The sequence below is a fragment of the Suricata suricatta genome, chromosome 6 (assembly GCF_006229205.1).
Source record: "Suricata suricatta isolate VVHF042 chromosome 6, meerkat_22Aug2017_6uvM2_HiC, whole genome shotgun sequence".
NCBI lineage: Eukaryota > Metazoa > Chordata > Mammalia > Carnivora > Herpestidae > Suricata > Suricata suricatta.
Genome location: NC_043705.1, coordinates 37,873,035 through 37,897,124, shown reverse-complemented (window position 1 = coordinate 37,897,124; position 24,090 = coordinate 37,873,035). Strand labels below are relative to the sequence as shown.

General features: G+C 35.5%; 1 protein-coding gene and 1 non-coding gene across 7 annotated transcripts in view; both read left to right on the top strand.

Moving 5' to 3' along the window:
- Positions 1-24,090, top strand: part of SLC38A9 (solute carrier family 38 member 9) — a 72,430-nt gene that overhangs the window by 25,418 nt on the left and 22,922 nt on the right. For all 6 annotated transcript variants that reach the window (XM_029942248.1, XM_029942253.1, XM_029942252.1 and 3 more), the window contains 7 exons: positions 1,608-1,729; positions 1,869-1,932; positions 2,170-2,263; positions 4,064-4,234; positions 7,038-7,097; positions 10,194-10,388; positions 12,380-12,487. In XM_029942248.1, the coding sequence (XP_029798108.1) occupies positions 1,608-1,729; positions 1,869-1,932; positions 2,170-2,263; positions 4,064-4,234; positions 7,038-7,097; positions 10,194-10,388; positions 12,380-12,487 (814 nt within the window). The remainder of the gene's footprint in view (positions 1-1,607; positions 1,730-1,868; positions 1,933-2,169; positions 2,264-4,063; positions 4,235-7,037; positions 7,098-10,193; positions 10,389-12,379; positions 12,488-24,090) is intronic.
- LOC115295050 lies at positions 3,080-3,187 on the top strand. Its single transcript, XR_003910283.1, has one exon. It is a non-coding gene; the product is annotated as a U6 spliceosomal RNA (small nuclear RNA).

The window sequence follows — 24,090 nt, the reverse complement described above, 5'->3', positions numbered from 1 at the left end:
TAAAGTGTTACCTAATTGCTTTGTATATCTTCCAGCTGGTATTTAAGCTTCTTAAAGTTGTGGACTGTTTTTTTTTTCTTGAACATTAAACCTAGCACAAAGTTGTAAATTTGCATAGTAGGTGCTGAATATAAAATATAGTTGGTTTATACCAGTCAGCTCCCATGTTTTTAACTACTATACTACTATATATAGGGCTGCATGTTCTCAAAGAGCTATTCTCCAGGAGGTGGGCAGAATTCTACCAGGGTACTGTAAGTGTCCTCCCTCCATAGGGAGATAGAATTCAGAAAATATGTATAGGGGCCAAGGTGGGCGCTATGTGTATAGTAAATATATATCTATTCAGTCATTTTGTATGCTTTCAACCTCTCAGCTCCCTCCCTTTTGCTTACATACTCCATCTTTAAGCTTGCTTTGCCTTTCCTTAGGCTATGTTAGCTCACCTTTTTTTTTTTTTTTTTTTTGCCTTTTAAATGCTTTGATAAACTTTTAATAGAATGGTCTATATTTATTTTTCCATTCTCTACCTTCTATTGATGCTCAATTATTTTTTTTCTTTTAATTCAAGGTAGTTAACATACAGTGTAGTCTTGGCTTCAGGAGTAGAACTCAGTGATTAATCTCTTACATATGACACCCAGTGCTCATCCCAGCAGGTGCCCTTCTTAATGCCCATCAGCCATTCTCCCCATCCTCCCACCCACCTCCTGCCAGCAACCTCAGTTGTTCTCTGTCTCTTACGGTTTGCCTCCCTCTCTGTTTTTATGTTATTTTCCCTTCCTTTCCTTTCCCTTATGTTTATCTGTTGTGTTTCTAAAGTTTCACATAGGAGTAAAATCATATGACATATGTCTGTGTCTGACTGACTTACTTCGCTTAGCATAATACCCTCTAGTTCTATCCATGTTGTTGCAAATGTCAAGATTTCATTCTTTTTTTTATCACTCAATAGTATTCCTGTGTATGTGTTCGTACACACCACCTCTTTTTTATCCATTCATCAGTCATTGGACATTTGGGCTCTTTCTATTTGGCTATTGTTGATAGCACTGCTATAAAGATTGGAGTGTGTATGTTCCTCAAATCAGCCATTTTTGTATCCTTTGGATAAATACCTAACAGTGCAATTGCTGGGTCATAGCGTAGTTCTGTTTTTAATTTTTTCGCTCTCAATTCTTTATAGTTTGAGTTCCCTGCCTACCTCTATGGTAAGACCATCCTTACAGAGGAGTTCAGTGGCCACTTGATTCTTGAAATTCCCCTAACCTAAGGCCCAAATCTCCTCCATCTAGAATTTTTTAATCTCAGTCTTTGCAGACTCTTCTTTCTTTCTCATAAAATTAAGAGAAAATTATTTTGATAGTTGCGTATTTTAAGAATTCATTCTCATTTCACATGAATACTTTATTATATTCTTTAAAGTCTTGTTCCTTTAGATTTACTACATTTGGAAAGGATTTTTTATATTAATAAATCAGGAATACATGCTTATTTGTTCATAATGGATAGAAATGTATCTAGAGTCAGGTAATCTGATGTATAGGAAATATCCCGTTTGGCACATTTACTATTCTAACGTTTCTCTGTGTTTCTTCTTTTACTAGATTGCTCCGGATCATGTGGTTCCAGCTCCAGGAGAGTGTTATGTGTATAGCCCATTGGGTTCTGCTTATAAACTTCAAAGTTACACTGAAGGACATGGTAAAAACACCAGTTTAGTAACCATGTGAGTAAAATTACTGTTTTCTGAGCGTTACTTAAATTATAAATAAATGAAAACTACTGGTTATTTTAATTTTTGTCATAATTAAGATGTTTGAAAAGTCAAACTCTGTATTTTTACTGCTATTACTCTGTGTTTTCAGTTTTATGATTTGGAATACCATGATGGGAACATCTATACTAAGTATTCCTTGGGGCATAAAACAGGTAATATAATTTTTCAGCATGCTTTCTGCCTGAATTTTTTTCTGTTTATATTGTAAGTTTTATAATAGAGGTTTTAATAAATCTACATAAAATTTATTAAAGGAAATAGGTAATTATATTTAATTTTACATTAATTATCAGGTTTTTATCATAATTGTTTAGGGTAACATAATATGGTTGCATATGAATTTATTCTAACATGATGGTATATGTTGTTCTTTTTATGTTTTTAAATAGGCTGGCTTTACTACTGGACTGTGTGTCATCATGCTCATGGGCATTTTAACACTTTATTGCGGCTACAGAGTCGTGAAATCACGAGCTATGATACGTAAGAGTTTGCCACAGTGAAAATAGAATAGCTATTTGGGTTTAATAAGTATTTCCTGTTGAAGTGGATCACTAATGTGTGCATTTCTTGTGTGTGTAAACTATTTTGTACCTAAAGATTTACTTGTCTGATTCATAGCATTCAGCTGAACTGATATGTCAGTAAATTAGTGACTGCCTTTGAAATTCAGAGAGGTTTATAATTCTGTGCAGAATGCATTTACTTTGGTACCAGTTTCCTCATAAGAATAATTTTAAAGGTCATCTTTTAAAAATTAAAGTCTTTTCCAGAACTAAATTGAGAATTCTATGATTCTTATCAGTTAATGGTGACTTCTGATCTATCTCTGCCAAGAGATCTAAATGTTGGAATTTCCTAAAAAATAGAAAATGTAACTAGAAAAATATGAAAAACATGTCCTTTGTAGTGAATTCACAAAGTTTACTTATACATTGCCTCTATTCATCTCTATAAATTCTGGATCAGAGAAATACCTTTGTTATAGTTTAGGACTTAAATAGACATACATTTTTTCAGTGAAAATTAGCAATTTGAAATCAAGAGACCAGATTTTGCCTTCAGTTTTTTTTAAAGAGTTGGGGGTCTCTTAAGCAGTGGTATGTTTTCTCTTAATTGTATTATTTATTTATATGCTGTTCCCATTTATCCACAAGTCCCTTGATGTTCCTATAGATCTGCTAAGTGCTATATATGATGTAGGCATTAGCCCATTAGCTGTTATTTCATGTCAGTTTTTTTCCATTCAACATTTTAATGGCTTTCATATTATATGAGTTCGTTTCTATCTATCTGCCTGTGCTCGCTTCGGCAGCACATATACTAAAAAATTGGAACGATACAGAGAAGATTAGCATGGCCCCTGCGCAAGGATGTTTACATCTGCCTGTCTTTTCCTTTGTAATTTCTTCATTTGATAGAAGATAACCTTTCAGGGTCTGTTTTTACATTGTCTTCTAACTTTTTTGTTACTTTGTTTTTGAATTCTTAGCTCATTTGTCTGAAATTGTCATGTGATATAAAGTATGATTCAGGAAAACTTTCTTTCCTATTGTTATTTAAGTATGCCAGATATTACTGGGTAATATCTTCTGACTCTTGCTGATGATTTTGTCTAGCCTTAATTTAGCATTTATTTTTATTATATAATATGATACTATAATCTTTTTCTTATATTATCCATAGTTTCATTGACCTATATTTATTTTTTATGTGTTTGTTCTATATGTTTTTATTTATTTCTGAGACATTGAGAGGCAGAGCATGAACAGGGGAGGGACAGGAAGAGGGAGACACAAAATGTGAAGCAGGCACCGGGCTCTAAGCTATAAGCACAGAGCCTGACGTGAGGCTCAAATTTGTGAACTGCAAGATCGTGACCTGAGCTGAAGTCGGACACTCAACCAACTGAGCCACCCAGGCGCCCCTTAATTTTTTTATATGTTCATTTATTTTTGAGAGCGAGAGAGAGCACACATACCTGAGCAGTGGAGGGGCAGAGAGGAAACAGGATCCAAAGCAGGCTCTGCAGTGACAGCACAGAGCCCAATGTGGGGCTCAAACTCACAAACTGAGATCATGACCTGCACTGAAGTTGGATGGTTAACTGATTGAGCCATCGAGGCGCTCCTGTTCTATAATGTTTTAATAATATCCAGTATCTGGTGATGGAATATTCTTAATATTTTGTTAAATATTTTGAGTTAATTGGGGGAACACAAATTATGGTTATGGGATATATGATTAACATCCAATTTTATTCTTTCTCTTATTTTTATCTAGCATCTGTGGATACCACTACCTGGGAATATCCAGATGTCTGCAGATACTATTTTGGCTCCTTTGGACAGTGGTCAAGTCTCCTTTTCTCCTTGGTGTCTCTTATTGGAGCAATGATAGTTTATTGGGTGCTTATGTCTAATTTTCTCTTTAATACTGGAAAATTTATTTTTAGTAAGTATCTGTATCTTTAACAGTAGTTACTTTTAGATACAGTAACTACTGAAATGTCTGAGTTTCAGCCTTAAATTCTGGCTTGAGATTAATAAAGCAAAAAGTCATTTTGTAATTCTGAAAAATATAGTTGATTCAGTTTGTTTTACTATCACAGATATACTTTTATCCATTTATGACCTGTATATGTATTTGTGCTTTCTATATAAAAAGGATAAGAACAAATTATCAGAACAAATTTTTCCCCCTTGTGGGCAATATTTTATCCACTGAAAAAAACATGATCTATGCTTATAACTACCCTGCACCCCAATTAATTACTACTAATTAATATATAATTCTCTCTTTTACATAGAATGCATAAATCTTAGCCATACACTTTTGACAGTTGAATATGTCTGTGTAACCCACACCCCCTTCATGAAACCATTCCATTTTCCCAGAAAGTAGTGATATATTTCTTAATTATAAAAATTCAAGTTACTTGTTGCTATGATAAAAGAACCTAATTAAATTTTGGATATTTATCTTGAATCTAGCGAGATGTATTGAACTCTTATTGATCCTAATTTTGTAGATTCACTTTGGATTTTCTGTTTAGATAGTTACCTCACACATGAGTAATGAAAACTTCCAGTCCATTTATTACTTTCTAAGTGATTTATATGTGTTATATATGTTTGTATTTATATATTTTATACCCTTATATTTATATACAAACAAACACATTCAACATATAAATGTTTATGAACATACATATATAGGCATGTTTATCTTTTTTAGGTGTAAGGTTGTAAGATACAGTTCTGGTAGACATCCTTCTCTTGTTCCTGTGGAAACCTTTCTGATGTTTCACCATTAAATGTTTGCTGAGGGATATTGGTTACACTCTATCAATTTAAAGATGTTGCTACTTATTATTGTCTTAAGTGGTTTTATTCATGTGTATTGGATTTTATCTGACACTTAATAATCTTGAGATTGTCATAAAACTGTTCTTTAAATTGTTAATTTGGTGAATTAAATGAATACATTTTGTAGTATTTAAGTCATTCTTATATTCCCTGATAAACTTAGTTTAGCAGTCATGATGTATATTTTTTAATTGCTTACTGGATTTAGTTTACTTTTGAGAGGAATGGGGCTACTGTTTTATTTAGGACCTTTGTGTCTTTTCAAAGGAGATTACCCAGTCTGTGTGTGTGTGTGTGTGTGTGTGTGTGTGTGCATACATATATTTTTTTTCTCTTTTCTCACATTGTCCTTGTTGAGCCTTAGGGCTGCTGTAACAAATTACTGTGAACTCTTTGGCTTAAAACAAGAGAAATTTATTCTCTCAGAGTACTGGTAACCAGAAGTACAAAATCAGAGTGTCACTAGGGCTCTACTCCTTCTGAAGCCTTTAGGGAAAACTCTTTCCTTGCCTCTACCTGGCTTCTGCTGATTGGTTGCTGGCAGTCCTTGGCATTCCTTGGCTTATTAGGCTGCATCACGCAATTTCTGCCTCTGTCTTCACATGGCTATCTCCCCTAAGTGTGTCTTTGTACATATTTCTCTCTCCTTATTAAAGGTATCAGTCACTGGGGTACCTGGGTGGCTCATTCAGTTAAGTGTCTGACTTCAGCTCAGGTCATGATCTCACAGTTCATGAGTTCAAGCCCCACATCGGGCTCTGTGCTGACAGCTCAGAGCCTGGAGCCTGCTTCAGATTCTATGTCTCCCTCTCTTTGCCCCTCTCCTGCTGGCAGTCTGTCTCTCTCTGTCTCCAAAATAAACATTAAAAAAATTTTTTTAAGGTATCAGTCATTGAATTTATGGCACACCCTAACCAATATTATCATATCATCACTTGATAATATCTGCAAAGATCCTGTTTCCAAATAAGTTCACATTCAACAGTTCCTATGGGCATGGACTTGAGGGGAGATTATTCAACCTAATATACTTGGTATCAAGGTTTTACTAGCCTTATATAAGTCTTTGGCATCAGGACATATATAAAGATTGATTAACTTCCAATCTTATTACTAATAACCCTTGAAGATACCATAAAAACCTAGAGCACTAAACCCCTCCTTTTATCTTGAGAAGCATACAGTGGAGGTGAAGGTGAATAATTCACACTTACCTTATGACCTGAAAATATAATCCAACAGTTTTTATCATCTAACCCACGTCAAACACTTTTCTTAATGCTTCCTAAGATTATAAGAGATTAACATCAAACAGAATAAAGTAAGAAAACATTCTTTATCCATTCTCTCATTAACTATAGAATAATATGAATGCTGAGATATCTGCATATGCCTTTTACTTTGCTACTTCCTCTAGTATAACTAAGTGGTTCTTGTGAGCAGTAATTACTATATAGCCTTCAGTCTATAAGATAAGCTTGGCTGTTATGAGTGTTGGTTTTCCCCTTCTGCAGACTTTAGAACTTTATATAAGATGTAACTATACTTATATATAAATTAGTCTGTGTGTAAGAAAACAATTATACAGTTTATCTTGATTCCAGGGTTTAACTAAATTCTGCCTGGTGGCTAGATTTTTTTTTTTAATCTTCAATCATGTGAAAATTTTCCATAGTGGGAACTATGAAGCCAGTGATATCATTCCTGTAAGTACAGAAAGCTGACAAAGGCAAAGCTGTGTTAACAATGAAGCGGTCTTGCTTCCTTGTGCTAGGTAATATTACCCCATGTTAGATCTTTAAAGATTTTTATAGACCAAAGATTGTAGAGAGTGATTGGATTAACATCTTTTACTTGGTATTAAAATGTATTTTTTATTTAATTTTTAGATTTTATTCATCACATTAATGAGACAGATGCTGTACTGAGTACCAATGATAGCAACCCAGGTAAGTAAGTTAGCTTGTTTTTGTTTTGCTTTTAATGTTTATTTATTTTTGAGAAAGAGAGAGAGAAAGAGGGAAAGCGCATGCATGAGTGAGGGAGGGCCAGAGAGAGAAGGAGACAGATGATCTGAAGTGGCTCCGAGCTGACAGCAGAGCCCGATGTGCTCAAATTCACCAACCGCCAGATCATGTCCTGAGCATAACCACCTGCCACCCCTGCGGCCCCTGTTGTTGTTTTTTTAAGTTTATTCATTTATTTTGAGAGAGAGAGAATGGGGAAAGGGGAGAGAGAATCCCAAGCAGGCTCCATGCTTTGGGCTCAAGATCATGACTGTGAGATCATGACGTGAGCCAATATCAAGAGTCAAATGCTTAACTGACTGAACCTCCCAGGCAACCCTTAGCTTGTTTTTTTGTTTTTTTTTTTTTTTTTTAATTTTCCCCCTCACTTCAAAAAGGATTTAAGGTAAAACTTACTGCTTTATCTTAGGTAAATAATTAGTGCAATATCATTATTATGTTAATTGAGCTCCTATTAATTTTTCAGCAACCAGTGTGTTTAAAAAAACTCCATAAGAGATTGTGTTAATGTAAGCTAAACAGGATTGAGTTCATATTATACAATTCACAACTGTAAGTCACATCTGTAGAATCCATATTTGCCTGTAAATAGTCAATATATGTTTTTAAGAGCCTCTATGTGAATTGTTTCAGAAGTCTAAAAGCATAGTTCTCAGTTTGTTAACTATTAAGATGTTTATTGTATTAGTTACTAATATTTAAGATACACAAATCTGCATCCTACAGAATAATTAATTTCCTAATAACAAAGGCTAGTAAGTACAGAAAGATAAATTGAAGGCTTGGCAAAAAAAGAATCTTAATATCTTAGAAAGTTTCCTTAAAATTAATTTATCTGTTAAAAATAATTCTTTGTAGCGTGTTGATTTATCCACCATGGCAGTCACAGAGAAAGTGAATATTAAAGCTAATATAACATTGTTAACAGTCCCACTATTAGCCTTGTATATCACCTAAGTCTTTTATGTATTTAGATTTCAGAGATACCAGCTGATTATGAGAGAGAGTGAGAGGAGAAGAAGAAAGAGAGAACCCTAAACAGGCTCTATGCTATCAGCACAGGGCTTGAACTCACAAACTGTGGCATCATGACCTAAGTGAAAATCAAGAGATGGATGCTTAACCCATTGAGCCATCTAGGATTGATATCATTTTGATGGATGAATGCATTGATCATGGAAAAGACAGTTCATTCAATATATATTTATGAAGCCTATTATGTGTCAGGAACTGTTCTAGACTCTAGAGATGTAGAGAACAGGCAAAAATCTCTCCTCATGAAGCAACCATTTCAGTGTTTACTATTCAGTGTCTTACATAGCTATTTAATTAAACGTATTAACCTGTCTTGTTAACACTAGCAAATGAGTGAGTAGAGTATCAGCTTTTCTGTGGATACGCATACACACCTTTGAATAATTATCCTAAAATATTTTTATATAATTTTAAAGTCTCTTCATAAATACCACGATTATACTGTGATTTGGAGAGCACCATCAGCAAAATCAGTTTACTTTGCATAGTGGTATGTTGATAATAGCACTTCCTGATTCTTGTGCTTATTTTGAATAATGTATTAAATAGTAAGAATATGAAACAGTCCATCTCAGTTAATATAAAATTATAGCTGGCATTTATTGGATACTAACTGTGTGCAGGCATTATTCTAAATGTAGTACAGCACCTCTTCACTTCACTCTCTAGATACAAAAGCCAAGGAAGGTACAGAGAAGCTAATGACTTGCCCAAGGTTATATAAGTATTAAGTGACAGAGTCAAGGTTCATTATTTAGTCATTTTATCTCAATAGCCTGTGCTTTTTGCCACTGTAATTATTAGCACAAGAAAAATTCAAGTTAATTTACTTCTGTCCAGACATATAAGAAAAAAGTACATGTTAAAATGCTGACTAAGTAGGCACACCAGGTGCCTCAGCAGTTGAGCATCTGACTCTGACTCAGGTCATGATCTCATGGTTCATGAGTTTGAACCCCTGGGCTCCCTCCTGTCAGCACAGAGTCTGCTTCAGACCCTTCCCCACACCCCACCGCCCCGGCCCTCCCCAGCTTGTGCTCTCTCTCTCTCTCAAAAATAAAATAAACATTTTTTTTTAAAAGGTAAGTTAAAAATGATGTAATCTTGCTGATTAAGCAAGAAAATTAAGTGTTTGGCTTTGTGGCATGCCAAGTAATGAATAGAAAATAAAATTAAAAACAGAACTTAACATGAATATATTCTCTTTGACTATGAATGTAATTGTTGCTCAGTAGGACTATTTTTCACCAGCATTAAGACTTCTTTTAAGAGAATTGATTATTAGGAAAAGTACTATTGTGAAATTAGAAATACAGAATGATTTGCATTGTCTTGTCTCTCCTTAAAAAAAGAAATTGCCATTTGAAGATCAGTGTTAGAAAAAATGTCTTACTCAATTCCCACTTCTCCAGATATCATCTAGGCTCTTGGGCTGCTATAAAATGTGATAAATTTATAGGAGAATTATCCCAGACTGCTGGAATTCAATTTAAGATTCTTAAGCTATAAGCAACAATTTGGTTTTGGCAATACTATGTCAGCTGTTTCAATGATGTCCACTTTTTATTCCAAACCCATAGATTTTGTTAAAAGAAACCTACTCTTTGGCCTTTTTGTGGGTTATTAACATAAAAGTAACGAACAATCACCCTGAATAGTTCTTACATCATTGTATAAATAAGATCAAATACCATTCAACAAAATATTTTCTCTCTGGCATTGGAACTAAAGGATAGTTGGTGGGATATTTTATAGCTTCCCATAAAAAATAAGGATATACTTCAAATTTTCTAAGATTCTGCCTTTAATGGTTTGCAGATAAAAGATTCCTAACATATCTAAGTATATACCTCTATTTTTTCCAGAGAGGGGAAACTTAATATTCATGGTACAAGTTGAGGTTGGTAGAGCAAGTGTCAGTGTTTAGCATAGTCATTTTCTGTTCTTTGTGGTCTTCTCTAATCTGATGCTTTCCTGTTGCAGTGATTTGTCCAAGTGCTGGGAGTGGTGGCCATCCTGACAATGGCTCTATGATTTTCTATGCCAATGACACAGGACTGCAGCAGTTCGAAAAGTGGTGGAATAAGTCTAAGACAGTGCCCTTGTACCTCGTAGGGCTCCTGCTGCCACTGCTCAATTTCAAATCTCCTTCATTTTTTTCAAGATTTAATATCCTAGGTAAGCTGACACACTATGCTATAGGATCCTGTGAATATGGTCTGGCTGGGGAGTCACCTACCCAGCCTGTTCATCTGTTTGATTTGTTCACTTTTGTGTTACCCTGCTTTTTGCTTTTCTTTATGGGGTTTGGCACAGAGGAATATGTAGATGACTATTTCAAGTCCAAGTCCTTTTTTTTAAAGACGAGTTATTGGACTTTCCGTTCTATCCTTGCTGAACCACTGTTCCTCATTTTCTCTGCGGGTACAACTAGAGGAAACAGTAAGATTTCAGGAGGAGAGATCCATATTGGAATTTGGATCCAATCCTAAGGACTGGAATCATTAGAACTTACTAAGGGAGGTTATGGAATGCTTTCTTTCTGCAGTTTCTATTTAAGAGTATAGCCCAGAATTATCACCTTTCAACCTGGGATATTATTTTTTATCTGACTCAACCTACCCAGACTTATTCTGCTTTTGCTCTCTTCTGTGCTTTTTCTTTACTAGAACACTATTGCCTCCTTAAAGGAAAAGACTTCTTACTGTGAGCCCTGTTTTACAGAAATTTCTGAAATCCCTGAAGAAATTTCAGAAATTTTAGCATCATGAAAGGAATGCTTTTGCATTTATTTTGCAACACTGAGCTTTCAGATGGCAAAAAGAACCCCCAATGAAAACTTATATCTGGTTAGCTAAAGACAAGGATAACATTCATAAAAAATTGATAACCCAAATTAACCATAGGATTTCACCTCCTCCTTATATATATGATCTCCTGGTAGGCCCTAGTGTATAAAATCATTAGATTACTCATCACATCAAGGAGCTAGGTTTTTTGGATTTCAGAAGACCAAAGTAGGAGGTAAGGATATTCTTCTATTCCTCTCTGTCTCACAATAGGATTCATTGCAAGACTGCCACAAACACCCACAGAGAATGAAAAGTTGTGGTTATATAAGCTTTGGCCTCTTCTTTTTATTCTTTCTGAATCAGCTAATCTGGAAACCCACAGTAGCTCATTTGTGGTTTCCTGATTTGCTTGCCAACTTTCCTATGGAACAGATCTTTAAAAGTTAGCATATAAACTTATAGAAATAATTGCTAAAACAATCACCAGACTTGTAACCAGGTTGATTATTTTCTACTTCATTAAGGGTATTTTGCTTTTACTCTTTTTCTTGATACTCTCCTTTCTTTTAAAACTATAGGTTCTTTACAGAAATTTGTATTTAAGAAAGAAAACTATAGGTTCTTTACAGAAATTTGTATTTAAGAAAGAAACCTACTTGGATTTCCTGACTCTACTCAATAATGACTGGACTTAATTCCTTAAAGGAATAATTCTCTAACTTCTAGATTATTAAAAACTGTGAATGCCCACTTCACCCTGTGTATAAATACCTATGAATACAATCTGTAATCTTTTCATCTAAGAGATAGTACTACCTAATTAAAACCTTATCTAGTTACTAGATCAGAGTGTTCATGGATTATTTGGTTTATCAGCTTTCTCAAATAGGTTTATAACCCATAGTCACTCCTTTTCTTTCTCTACTTTCTTACCATCTTTCACCAAATAGGTGACAGACTTTTCCAGCTCATTGACCATCTCTGATATTTCCAATGCAAAGAATAAGAGTCAGTTTGATGTTCTTTTTTTCTGTTATGTAACCATACAGTTTTGTAATTAATTTCTTTGCTATCCTCCACTTAACTCAGCTCACAAATAAATTAGACAGTTTTGCCTTCTTCGGTATATGAGCTACCTTCATCTAGTTCTTAGGCCCGTTACAGAGTGTTTTGCTTTGTTTTCTGAAAACTTCACATAGCTTGTTTCCTGGGTTTTAGTGGGCATAATCCATGAAGGTAATAATTTTCCAAGCTTTGCTGAAAATATAGAAACGAAGCTTAATTTTAAAATAGTCTGTAAAATACACAGAAATGATAAATGGTTTCTACTGTAAAATATATAAAAATGATACACGGTTTCTGAATTTTTTCTCACAGGCACAGTATCTGTTCTCTATTTGATTTTCCTTGTCACCTTGAAGGCAATTCGCTTGGGATTTCATTTGGAATTTCATTGGTTTATGCAAACAGAATATTTTGTACCAGGTGAGCTCTTTTGGCTAAATAAAGAATCAGTAAATTACAAAAAAAAAAATGTGATCTTTTAGTTAACTGTTACTAAGTATTGCTGTTATAAGACAAATAATGATATTTTTTGGGTGAGCACTTTTTATTAATGCTTAATATTAAGCTAAAAACAGGAATATAGTTGAAAGTTCTCTGCTTTTCTTTCAGTTAGGAGTAACAAGACCTGTTGTCATTTCTGCTTTAGAATTGAAATTTGTTGAAGTTATAATGCAATTGAAAAATCAAGAACTCATTTTCTAGACTTTTCTCTGGAAATATACCCTTAGAATTTCAAAGATTAGAACCTGGTCAGTGTTAACATACGTGAATAATACTCTTCCTTAACATCATTGCTCTCCTCATGGTTTTTGTTGGTGGTGGTGGTGGTGTTTTTCAGGCTAATAAGATGGTAATTATTAGGTGTTCCCTTCCTCCTTTTTTCTTTCATGGTTATAAATTGGCAGTTTCTTAAGTCACTCAAATTTAGAGGATTAGGAAGCAATGAATGGATGATGCTAAATGAGAAAACATTGGAAAATAGAAGTGAATATACTAGTATCCTGAAAACTAATAAAGAGAAAGTAGTTCAGAAATTCTCTTGTTGGTGTAGAAAGACTGCTTTCTTTCCGTTCTTCCCTGTTAATTCAGGCACTCTAGAATTCCAGTCAATTTAGTATCTGATGTTACTCTCTAAAGTCAGTAATTATAATTGTCTACCCTTCATTCTGTTTCTTTTGTTACCACATTCCTGGGTTTTCCAGGTGTATTGAGTTAGTATTTGTTGAAAGTTGTTATGATTACTTGTTTTCAGATCACTGTGGTGCATTAGCTTTGATTTTTTTAGTTCTATAAGATGCTCATAAGTCAATGTGAATTCAGGATAAAGGAAATACTGGAGATTGAAAGACATCCTTCTCTTCCAGATTGTATCTAACTTGGACACAGATGAAAATGGCAGCTTTAAGCTAGTGTGTCCATTCATCGATAAAAATAGTCTAGGATGTTTTTTTAATTAGATCCATTCTGATATATAGTAAGAGTCTTAGTGATAAACGCTTCTGCTAATGATAGGGCATGAAAGAAATATGAAAGAAAAAAGAATATAAATATTCAGAAATTGAAAAAGAGAACATTTTTTTATGTTTTTTATTTATTTTTTTTGAGAGACTGAGAGAGACAGCACAAGCAGGGGAGGGTCAGAGAGAGAGGGAGACACAGAATCTGAAGCAGGCTCCAGGCTCTGAGCTAGCTGTCAGCACAGAGCCTGACATGGGGCTCAAACCCACAACCGTGAGATCATGACCTGAGCCGAAGCCGGACGCTCAACCAACTGAGCCACCCAGGTGCCCCAAAGAGAACATATTTAAAAAGAGGTTAAGCCATTTATTCCCCCCCCTCTTTTTTTTTTTTTTGAGAGAGAGATGAGCAGGGGGGGAGGGGCAGAGGGAAAGAGAGAGAAAAAATCTCAAGCAGGTTCCACACTCAGTGTAGAGCCTGACCCAGGGCTCGATCCCACAACCCTGGGATCGTGACCCAAGCCGAATCAAGAGTAGGACACTTAACCAACTGAGCCAACAGGGACTCCTTACTTAATTTCACTTTTAAGTTATATGAAGTGAGACTCGTGAGGATTAAAGAGGCTTGCATTAATATTTATGGTCCTGAAACTGGTTGCTTTATTGTGATTGAAGAATTTCTCAGGAATGAAAATAAATATTTTTTAGTAAATGCTAATTTAATTAAGAATCAGGGAACTTTGGAGGGTATGACTTTACTGTCCTGATGAAGAATTCACATAAACTTATATTCTGCTTGAATCTTTATGTACTTTTATTACCAAAAATTCCTTTTTCAATTTAGTGGATCCCATTGCCCTTCTTCCCAGGTAATTAGAAAAATAATGAGAAAAAATCTACTCATGTACTTCGTTCCATCCTGCCTGCCTCCAGGACTTTATTTCTGTAGTTATCCCTTCTCTCTTTTTAATCATGTGTCATCAAATTTTTCTTTTACTCAACTATTCCTACCAGAATATAAATCTGTCTTTCAGTCTAAAAACAAAAGTTCATTTGACCCTGCATTCCCCTCTAGCTATTGCTTCCTTTTAAAGAAAAACTCTTTGAAAGAGTTTTCTGTGCTCACTGTGCTCTACTTCTCCTTCCATTTTGCCTTAAACTCGCTTCTCTTAGGCTTTTGCCCCAGTCACTCCACTGACAACTAATATCTCCTTCTCTTCCTGCTCAATGTATCAGTAGCATGGGCACGTTTGGTCACTGCTTCCATCCTGAAACATTTTTTATACTTAACCTCTAAAACCCCGTTTTCTCTTGATTACATTACTGCTCTTTCTCATATTTATCACCGGTAAATTATGAAGATATCCAGGGTTTTACTCAAGCCTCTATTCTCTCTACTCTTATTCCCTAAATAATAGCATGTAGTCACTTGACTTTATGTATTGTCTATATGATGACTAGTCCCAATTTTGTATCTCTACCCCAAATCTCTCCCCTGAGATCTATACTCAAATATCTACCTGCCCCTTTTACATCTCCCCTTGGACATCCACTGGGTATCTCAAATAGAAATTTATGAAAAACAAACACTTGTTTTCTTCCTCATCCACTCTCATCCCACCAACCTGCTTACCCTGCTCTTCTCCCAGGTTTCTCTATTTTAGAAGGTTGTAGCTCCAGTTTTCCACTTGCTGAGGGCTAAAACTTTGGAGTCACACTTGATTGTTCTTTTTCCCCCACCCTTCATATCTGCTAAGCATGTCAGCTGTACTTTTAAATTTTTAAAATTTATTTTAAAATAAATTGAGAATCTGACTACTTCTTACCATTTCCACCAAAAGGAATTATGTAAAGATGCTAACTTCTCACCTGGGTTTTTATAGTAGCCTCTTAACTGGTCTCACCATTTCTACTTTGTTTCCCCTTCAGTAGTCTTGTTCTACTGCTAGCAGCCAGAGTAATGTTTTTAAAACACAACGTCCAAAAGCTTCTAATGGTTTCCCTTCTTGTTCAGAATAAAACAATTCTTTATGATAGTCCTGGTCCTATATGATCTGACTCCTGCTTTCTCTCTGCTCTCATTCCCTACTACTTTCCTACTTATTCAGTCCACTCTAGGCACACTGTCTTCCCCGCTGTTCCACAAAAATGGCAAGCACACTCGTATCTCCCAAGTCCTTGCACTAATGGTTACCTGAGTACGAAATGCCCTTGTCTTTTTGCAAGTATCCACATGGTTAGTAACACTAGAGAGGCCTTCTTTGGCTTTCTGCCCTCTCGCACCTCTACCAAATCTTACATGCAAATGTTCTCGGTCATCTAAATCTTTTAAGTTCTCATTTCTGATACTGAGTTGAAATATTAAGGGGTATCTGTTATTCTATCTATTTGGGTCCTGAGTTTCAAGATAACAAGTTCTAAAAACATTTCCAAATTTATTTGGTTCTTAAATTCAGAGATTAAAAGTTCACTTGGTAAGGAATACCTGTTTGGTTTTTTTTTACCTTTGTATCTGTCTCCCTTAAGAAGATTGTTGGCTCCTGAGAAAAGAAATGTTTCTTTGTTTTTGTTTCTTATAATTCTCTATTACTATATTATCCCCAAGGCCTATAATAATTCCAAGGGTTTAGTGAGTAGTCAGTAAACAATGTTGAATGAATAAATGTGTTTACCCTGCTCCTTCCTAAATCTCATTAAAACAGCAGTAAAGAAATAACAAACACAAGAGGACTATAGAAGAGACAACAGCAGACAAGAGATAGCAACAGATTGTTAGATGCTGGAAAACTGGAAGATGATTAGACTGACAGTAACTTAGACAAAGCTGAAATGTAAGTCCTGTAGAGAGGGATTCTACTACAAAGGAAGCCATTTTGAGCTACACATTGAAACCCTTAGCATATGAAGGTTTTTTGGGTCACTCACAAAGCAAGAGTAAGGAAAACGGCCTAAAATGGGTGGAATTCTGTGGAAGTTTACATTAGGAGCAGTTTTATTATAAACCCTTTTCCTCTTCAACCTAGCAAGAAATAGAAGAAACTGAATCATTCAGGTTCAGAAATCAGGCTCTCTAAACACAACAAAGGGTGGAAAAAGGCTCTAGTCTGAAAACAGGGACTAAACAAAAGTGTGTATGTTGAATGGTGAGAAGGTCATCCCTCCCCATACCCCCTCCAATTCTCTTTGCTTTACTCTTTGGCTCCCAGAATGCTTATAACATAGGATAACAAAGGATTCTCCTCTGTAGAAACTGACAAGCCTGAGAGGAAAGACCTAGAGTCTTGGATATTTGGGTTCTATCAAAGAAATGGCAAGTACCTTGCTTGTATCAGACCATTTAGATATTTACTAAGTATACATTTTTTTAGTGCTTCACTTTTAAATATTAAAAAATAGACAAAGATTACTAGATATTTGTGGAAGACCGCCTACATGAAAACAAAACTGGGGCAAGAGAGAGAACCTTGAAGAGAAAAGAAAATAAGAGGGTACCAAAAAATTTTTTTTTTAAAAATTACCTTCTCAAACTGACATAAGACAGTGTTATATCCATGAAATAGTATTTGGATGCCAAGGAAGGAAGAAAAGGAGGGACCTTGGTCTTAGAAACCAAAAATATAGTAGATGGGGCGCTTGGGTGACTCAGTCAGTTAAGCATCTGACCCTTGATTTTGGCTTAGGTCATGATCTCACAGTTGGTGAGTTCAAGACCTGTATCAGGCTCTGTGCTAACATCAATGACATACCAGATAAAGGACTAGTATCCAACATCTATAGGGAACTCCTCAAACTCCACACCCAAAAAACAAATAGTCCAGTGAAAAAATGGTCAGAAGACATGAATAGACACTTTTCCAAAGAAGACATCCAGATGGCCAACAGACACATGAAAGGATGCTCAACGTCACTCATCAGGGAAATACAAATCAAAACCACTCTGAGATACCACCTCACGCCAGTCAGAGTGGCTAAAGTGAACAAATCAGGAGACTATACATGCTGTGAAGGATGTGGAGAAGTGGGCACCTTCCTACACTGTTAGTAGGAATGCAAACTGGTGCAGCCGCTCTGGAGAACGGTGTGGAGGTTCCTCAAAAAACTAACAGTAGAACTCCCTTATGACCCAATAATAGCACTGCTAGGGATTTACCCAAGGGATACGGGAGTGCTGATGCATAGGGGCACATGTACCCCAATGTGCTGACAACCCCTTGTTGTTTTCTGCACTCAGTGTAGAGCCTGCCTAAGATTCTTTCTCCCTCTCCCTTTGCCCCTACCCTGCTCTTGTGTGTGTGTGTGTGTGTGTGTGTGTGTGTGTGTGTGCATACTCTCTCTCTCAAAAAGAGAAAAAGAAAAGGAACCAAAAATATAATAGAAATTAAGAATTCAAAGAAAATTTGGAAGATAAAGCTAGCTTCCCAAAAAGTAGATTAGAAATCATGGGTGGATGGGAGGAAAAAAGGAAGGAAGGAAGGAAGTGAGGGAGGAAGGAAGGGAGGAAGAAAGGAAGGAAGGAAAAACCAGAGAGAAAAGATGAGAAAATTAGAGCACTAATCCAGGTAGGCCAATAACTAAAAATAGTTCCATGGAACAGAGAGAATATGAAGGGGGAAGAAATTATCAAAGAAATCATTTAAGAAATTTCCTACAAACCAAAGAACATGAGTTTCTAGATGTACAGGACCCCAAGTGCCCAGCACTGTGAATGAAACCCATAGAAGAGAATATCCTCGTAAGATTTTAGAGCACCACAGATAAAGAGAAGACCCTGAAAGCTTCTAGGGACCAAGAACAGGTCCATACAAAAGGTCTGGAGTCAGAATAGTATCAGACTTTTAACAACTCCAAAAGCTAGAAGAGAAAAGAAGCGTCGTGGCAGTCTCAGAAGAAAATATTTTAACCTAAAATTCCAAATCCTACCATACTCTCACTGAAGTGGGAGAATACTAAAACAATTTTCAGAAAGTAAAGTCTCACAAAATTTTACCTTCCATGCACTCTTTCTCAAAAAAAAAAAAAAATCTGCAAAATGCGCTCCACCAAAAAGCAGTAAATTGCAAATTCCTCAGGATAGTGGCAAAGGGATATCCTAGGAAACAGCTGTGCAGCAGGCCTAGTGAGCAACCTCCCCAGACCACGGCAGCAGACAGAGCACCCCAGGAAGCATTTTTTCCAAAAGGAAAATGAAGTGGAGAAGATTATTTGATGTGTTGTATGGATAGAGTGGGTAAAGTTTTACCATTCCTTTGGAGAGTTTGGGGAAAAATTAGTGTTAACTAGACAGGCATCCAAAAAGGAAAAACCTCCATATCTTCATAAAAACATGCCAACAAAAGGACTTTCATATAAGAAAATATAATGATAACTGTGAAAAATACAGAATAATCATCAAAATTAAAACACTAAATAATGATTTTGTAAAATCAAAATTTGAATTGTGATTATTTGGAGGGATTAGAGACAAGAAAATGTGAGTGATGGTAGTAATAGCAAAGGAGTAAAGTCTTCAGGTAGAAAACCAATGGATTATGTCTAAATTTTTAAAAATAAGGGGAAAGGAATATAAACATAATAAAAATCAGTTGTAATTATTTACCTCTGGGAAACAGGCTTTAGGATGGGAGGTGTGAAGCAAAAGAATACTGTTTTTTTGTTACAAGCCCTAGCCCTGTAATACTATTTAACTTTTAACAATTAGTACACATTTAAGATGGCCATTAAGATTACATATTAAAAGTTAAAGCCTATTGAATGCTTTGTAACTGATTTCAGAAAGATTTCAGACACTGATCTTCAAGGATTATGGGGTGATATTCCATTTGATAGCATTGTGTTCATCTGCAACCAGAAAAAAATCATTTTCTACCACATATGCTTTAAATAATTCTGTTATTAACTTTCCATTAGGAGCAGGCTGTTCTACCATGCACTCATTGATAGTTAATAATGCCTCCAAACATAATAGAATTTCTCTTCTCATATTTTTTATGTGTAGGCCTACAATTTTTTTGTTTTTGCTTTGAACTTTTATTGAAGCATCATACACATAAAAAAAGTACACAACTCATACATCACAAAGAACATACCAGATACCCAGCACCAGATAAAAAAAAACTAGCACTCTGGAAGTACCTCTGTTATGCCTACCAGCCACTGTCTCTCTATAGTGATAACCACTGTTCTAACTTGTAGCCCCACAAGGGGTTGTCCGTTGTTTTAACATCATGTAAAAGGAATACAGAACATACATTCTTTTGTGTCTGGCTTCTTCTAATCAACATTATATTGTGATATACTGATTCATATTGTTAATGTCTGTTTTAGGTCATTCAGTCTCATTGGTATTTCATTATATAACTGTACCCACAATTTGTTTTATCTTTTACTGTTAAGAGACATTTACCTCCAGTTGTGTAGTGTTTATTGCAATATCTATTATCCTACATATCTTTGATGAAAATATGACAGCTTTCCTTTGAGTGTAAACCTAGGAGTGGAATTACATGGTCAGAGGGTATGCATATATACCCTACTTTGGTAGATATTACCAAATGGCTTTCCAAAATGGTTATACACTTTAAACGGGTGAAGTGCCTATGAAATACATCTCAGTAAAACTGTTGAAAAGACTCGCAACAGGTTTTTTTTAATGTTTATTTTAGAGAGAGAGAGTGCAAGGGAGCAGGAGCAGGGGAGGGGCAGAGAGAGAGTGGAAACAGAATCCAAAGCAGGCTCCAGGCTCTGAGCTATCGGCCCAGAGCTTGACACAGGGCTTGAACTCACCGACTGCAAGATTATGACCTGATGCAAAGTTGGACACTTAACCAACTGAGCCACCCAGGCGCCCTTCAGGTTTTTAAGACAGATGCTCAAAAAGAGTTTTTGTTGGCTAATTGGAAAGAGCTGGATATTTACTCTAATTTGACGAGTTAGGACCAACACTGGTATCACATGACATAGTTAGAAAAGGATCAACTAACAAGTTGCTTCAGGAAGCATTTAGTGGTGATAGAGGTTAATTGCTTTGAAAGACAGGAAAGATCAGCAATACTGAAGAGAACTTATTGAAAACTAATAGATCTTAGCAAAAGCAAAATCATTCTGAAGAACGGTTTAAGATCGAATTTTGACCACTGATATGGCTGAAGTCCTTTATTCTGAATAGAAATTAATACTTCTGATTATGTGTCATACATTGTCAAAAAAGACATGGCTCACTGCCCTCCAGGAGCTTACAGTTGAGCAGAAAGACCAGTTTGTGAATTAATGATAATAATGCAGAGATATATAAAAGAGACATAATAATATAGAGGAATTGCATGTAAAGAATTAGAAATCAGGGGCGCCTGGGTGGTTCAGTCAGTTGAGCATCTGACTCTTAATTTTGGCTGAGGCCATGATCCCAGGGTCACAGGATCAAGCCCCAAGTCAGGCTCTCCTCTCTCTCTCTCTCCCTCTGCCCCTCTCCCCCACTTGCACTCTATTAATAATAATAAAAATAAATTAGAAATCAGATATTGGTTGTACACAGAGACTGTTTTAAGGGCCAAAAGGATTTCTTTAAATGAAGAATTGGAGGAAGGGGTGTATTCCAGGTCAATAGCACAACATGTTTAAGCAATAGCTAAGGCCTGAGATAACATGACCCATTTAGGAAATTACAAGAATTTGGGTGGCTGCAGTGAAAGAATACTTGTTTGGGGAAGTGACTGGAGATAAGGATAAAGAGGCAAAGCCCATTTTATGAAGAACTTTCTATTTAAAAATAACTTTAGCAGCTCAAAGAGTCTTTCTCATTTAAGGTTGGCTGAAGTAGGAGGTAGTCCTCTATGTCTCTAGGAGATCAATAAGGTAGAGGAAAAGTAGTTATATAATTCCCTGCCTTAAACTAGGATTCATAATGGAGTTGCTACAGTCAAATTAATAATAATAGTAGTAGTAATAATAAAAGCTGAGGTCAGAGGTGCTATAGCCTCATTTATTTACTCTCTCTGAATCAACAGAATATGTAGAAAGGCAGTGTTAATGAAAACACTGTCAGAACCTGGGGATACAGCTAAAGTACTGCTGAGGTGGTAATTCACAACTGGGTGATGAGTGATCTATTTTGAATATTTTTGCTCCTTTGACATAATTGAATTGGCTGTAAATGTGTAGATTTATTTATGGGGACTCTATTATGTTCCATTGATCTCTCTGTCTCTTTTTTGCCGGTACTGTTTTTTGTTGTTTTGTTGGTGGTGGTGGTGTTTTGCCAGTGTCTGTTTTGATTACTATAGCTTTGTACTATAGTTTGAATCTGGGATTGTGATGCCTTCAGCCTTGTTTTTCCTCAAGACGGCTTTGGCTTTGGGGGTCTTTTGTGATATCATATACATCTTAGGATTGCTTGTTCTATTTCTGTGAATAATGCTTTAATTTTAATAGGGATTACATTGAATTGCTTTAGGAAGCATGCATATTTTAACAATAATAATTCTTCAAATACATGGACATAGCATATCTTTCTGTTTATTTGTGTCTTCTTTGATTTCTTTCATTACCGTCAGTTATCACCTTATAGGCCTTTGACCTCTTTGGTTAAATTTATTTTTAAGTACTTTATTCTTGTTGATGTTATTGTAAATGGGATTGTTTTCTTAATTTCTCTTGCTAATGTATAGAAGTACAAGGGTGCCTGGTTGGCTCAGAGTCCAACTTCAGCTCAAGGCATGATTTCATGGTTCATGAGTTTGAGCCCTGCATCTGGCTCTGCATTGCACTAACAGCATGAAGCCTGCTTAGGATCCTCTGTATCCCTCTCTCTCACTGCCCCTCCCCCACTCGCACTCTCTCTCTTAAAAATAAATAAATATAAGCTTAAAAAAAAAGAAGTACAACAGATACTTGCATGTTAATTTTTTATCCTGAAATTTTACTGAGTTTGTTTCTTAGTTCTAACAGTTCTTTGGTGGAGTCTTTAGAGTTTCCTATGTATAATATCCTGTCATCTGCAAATAGGGGCGCTTTTACTTCTTCCTTCCTAATTTGGGTGCCTTTTATTTCTTGTTTAATTGCTGTGGCTAGGTTTTCTAGTACTGTGCTGAATAAGAGTGGTGAGAGTAGACATCTTTGTCTTGTTCCTAACCTTGGTGAAAAAGATTTCAGCTTTTCACTGTTGAGTATGATGTTAGCCATGCTCTTTATTATGTTAATGTACATTCCCTCCCTACCCAGTTTGTTGAGAGTATTTATCATAAATGAACACTGAAGTTTGTAAAATGCTTTTTCTGCATCCATAGAGATGGCCATATGTTTTTTTTATGCCTTGTTTTATTAATATGGGGTATCACATTGATTGATTTGTAGATGTTGAACTGTCCTTGCAACCCTCAAATAAATCCCACTTAATCATGCTATATTCTTTTAATGTATTATTGAAAATTGTTGGCTAATGTTTTCAGGATTTTTGCATCTGTGTTCATCACGGATATTGGCTTGTAATTTTCTTGTAGTGTCATTGTCTGTATTTGATATCAGGGTAATATTGGCCTCATAAGTGAGTTTGGAAGTGTTCCCTCCTCTTTCATTTTTTGGAAGAGTTTAAAAAGGATTAATATTAATTCTTCAAATGGTTGGTAGAGCTCACCAGTGAAGACATAGTCCTGTCTGGACTTGTCTTTATTGGGAGATTTTTTATTACTAATCCAATCTCCTCATTAGAAATTGGTGTGTTCATATTTTCTATTTACATTTCAGTCTTGGTAGTTTGTATGTTTCTAGTAATGTATCTGTTTCTTCTAGGTTGTCTAATTTTTGGTGTTTAATTGTTTACAGCAGTCTCTTATAGATTTGTTTTACTGTGGTATCACTTATGAAGTCTCCTCTTTCATTTATAAATTTTTTTAATTTAAAAATTTTTATTGTGGAGAGAGAGAGAGAAACACATAAGTAGGAGAGAGGGGCAGAGGGAGAGAGAGAATCCCAGTGGGCTCCATCCACACCCAGTGCAGGGCTCAATCCCACGACCCTGAGATGACGACCTGAGCCAAAATCAAAAGTCAGACACTCAACTGACTGAGCCACCCAGTGCCCCTATTTATAATTTAAGTCCTCTCTCTTTTTTCTTGTTTAATACAGCTAAAGGACTATTTTGTTTATCTTTAAAAAAAAACAGCTCTTAATTTTATTGATCTTTCCTGTTGTCTTTTTAGTGTCTCATTTATTTCTGCTCTCCTTTCATTTCTATTCTCTTGTTATTTTACTTTTTTTTAAATTAATGTTTATTTTTTTAATGTAATACAATTTATTTTTTTAACATATGCAATTATTTTCCGTCATTTACAATACAGTAGTTACAATGACACTCCAAACAGAAAAACAAAGTAAAAAAATCAAAACCCCCACTTCTATTTCATGTAATTAGACTTATACAGAAATTAGAAGGTTAAGTACCAACTAGTTAATCACCTAATTTCACAGCTATCTGAAGTGGCAATCGTTATATAGCAGCTTATCTATGATACATTCAAGATACATGATACAATTTATTACTTGCCCATAAGCTAAAACACAGCCTGCTTAATA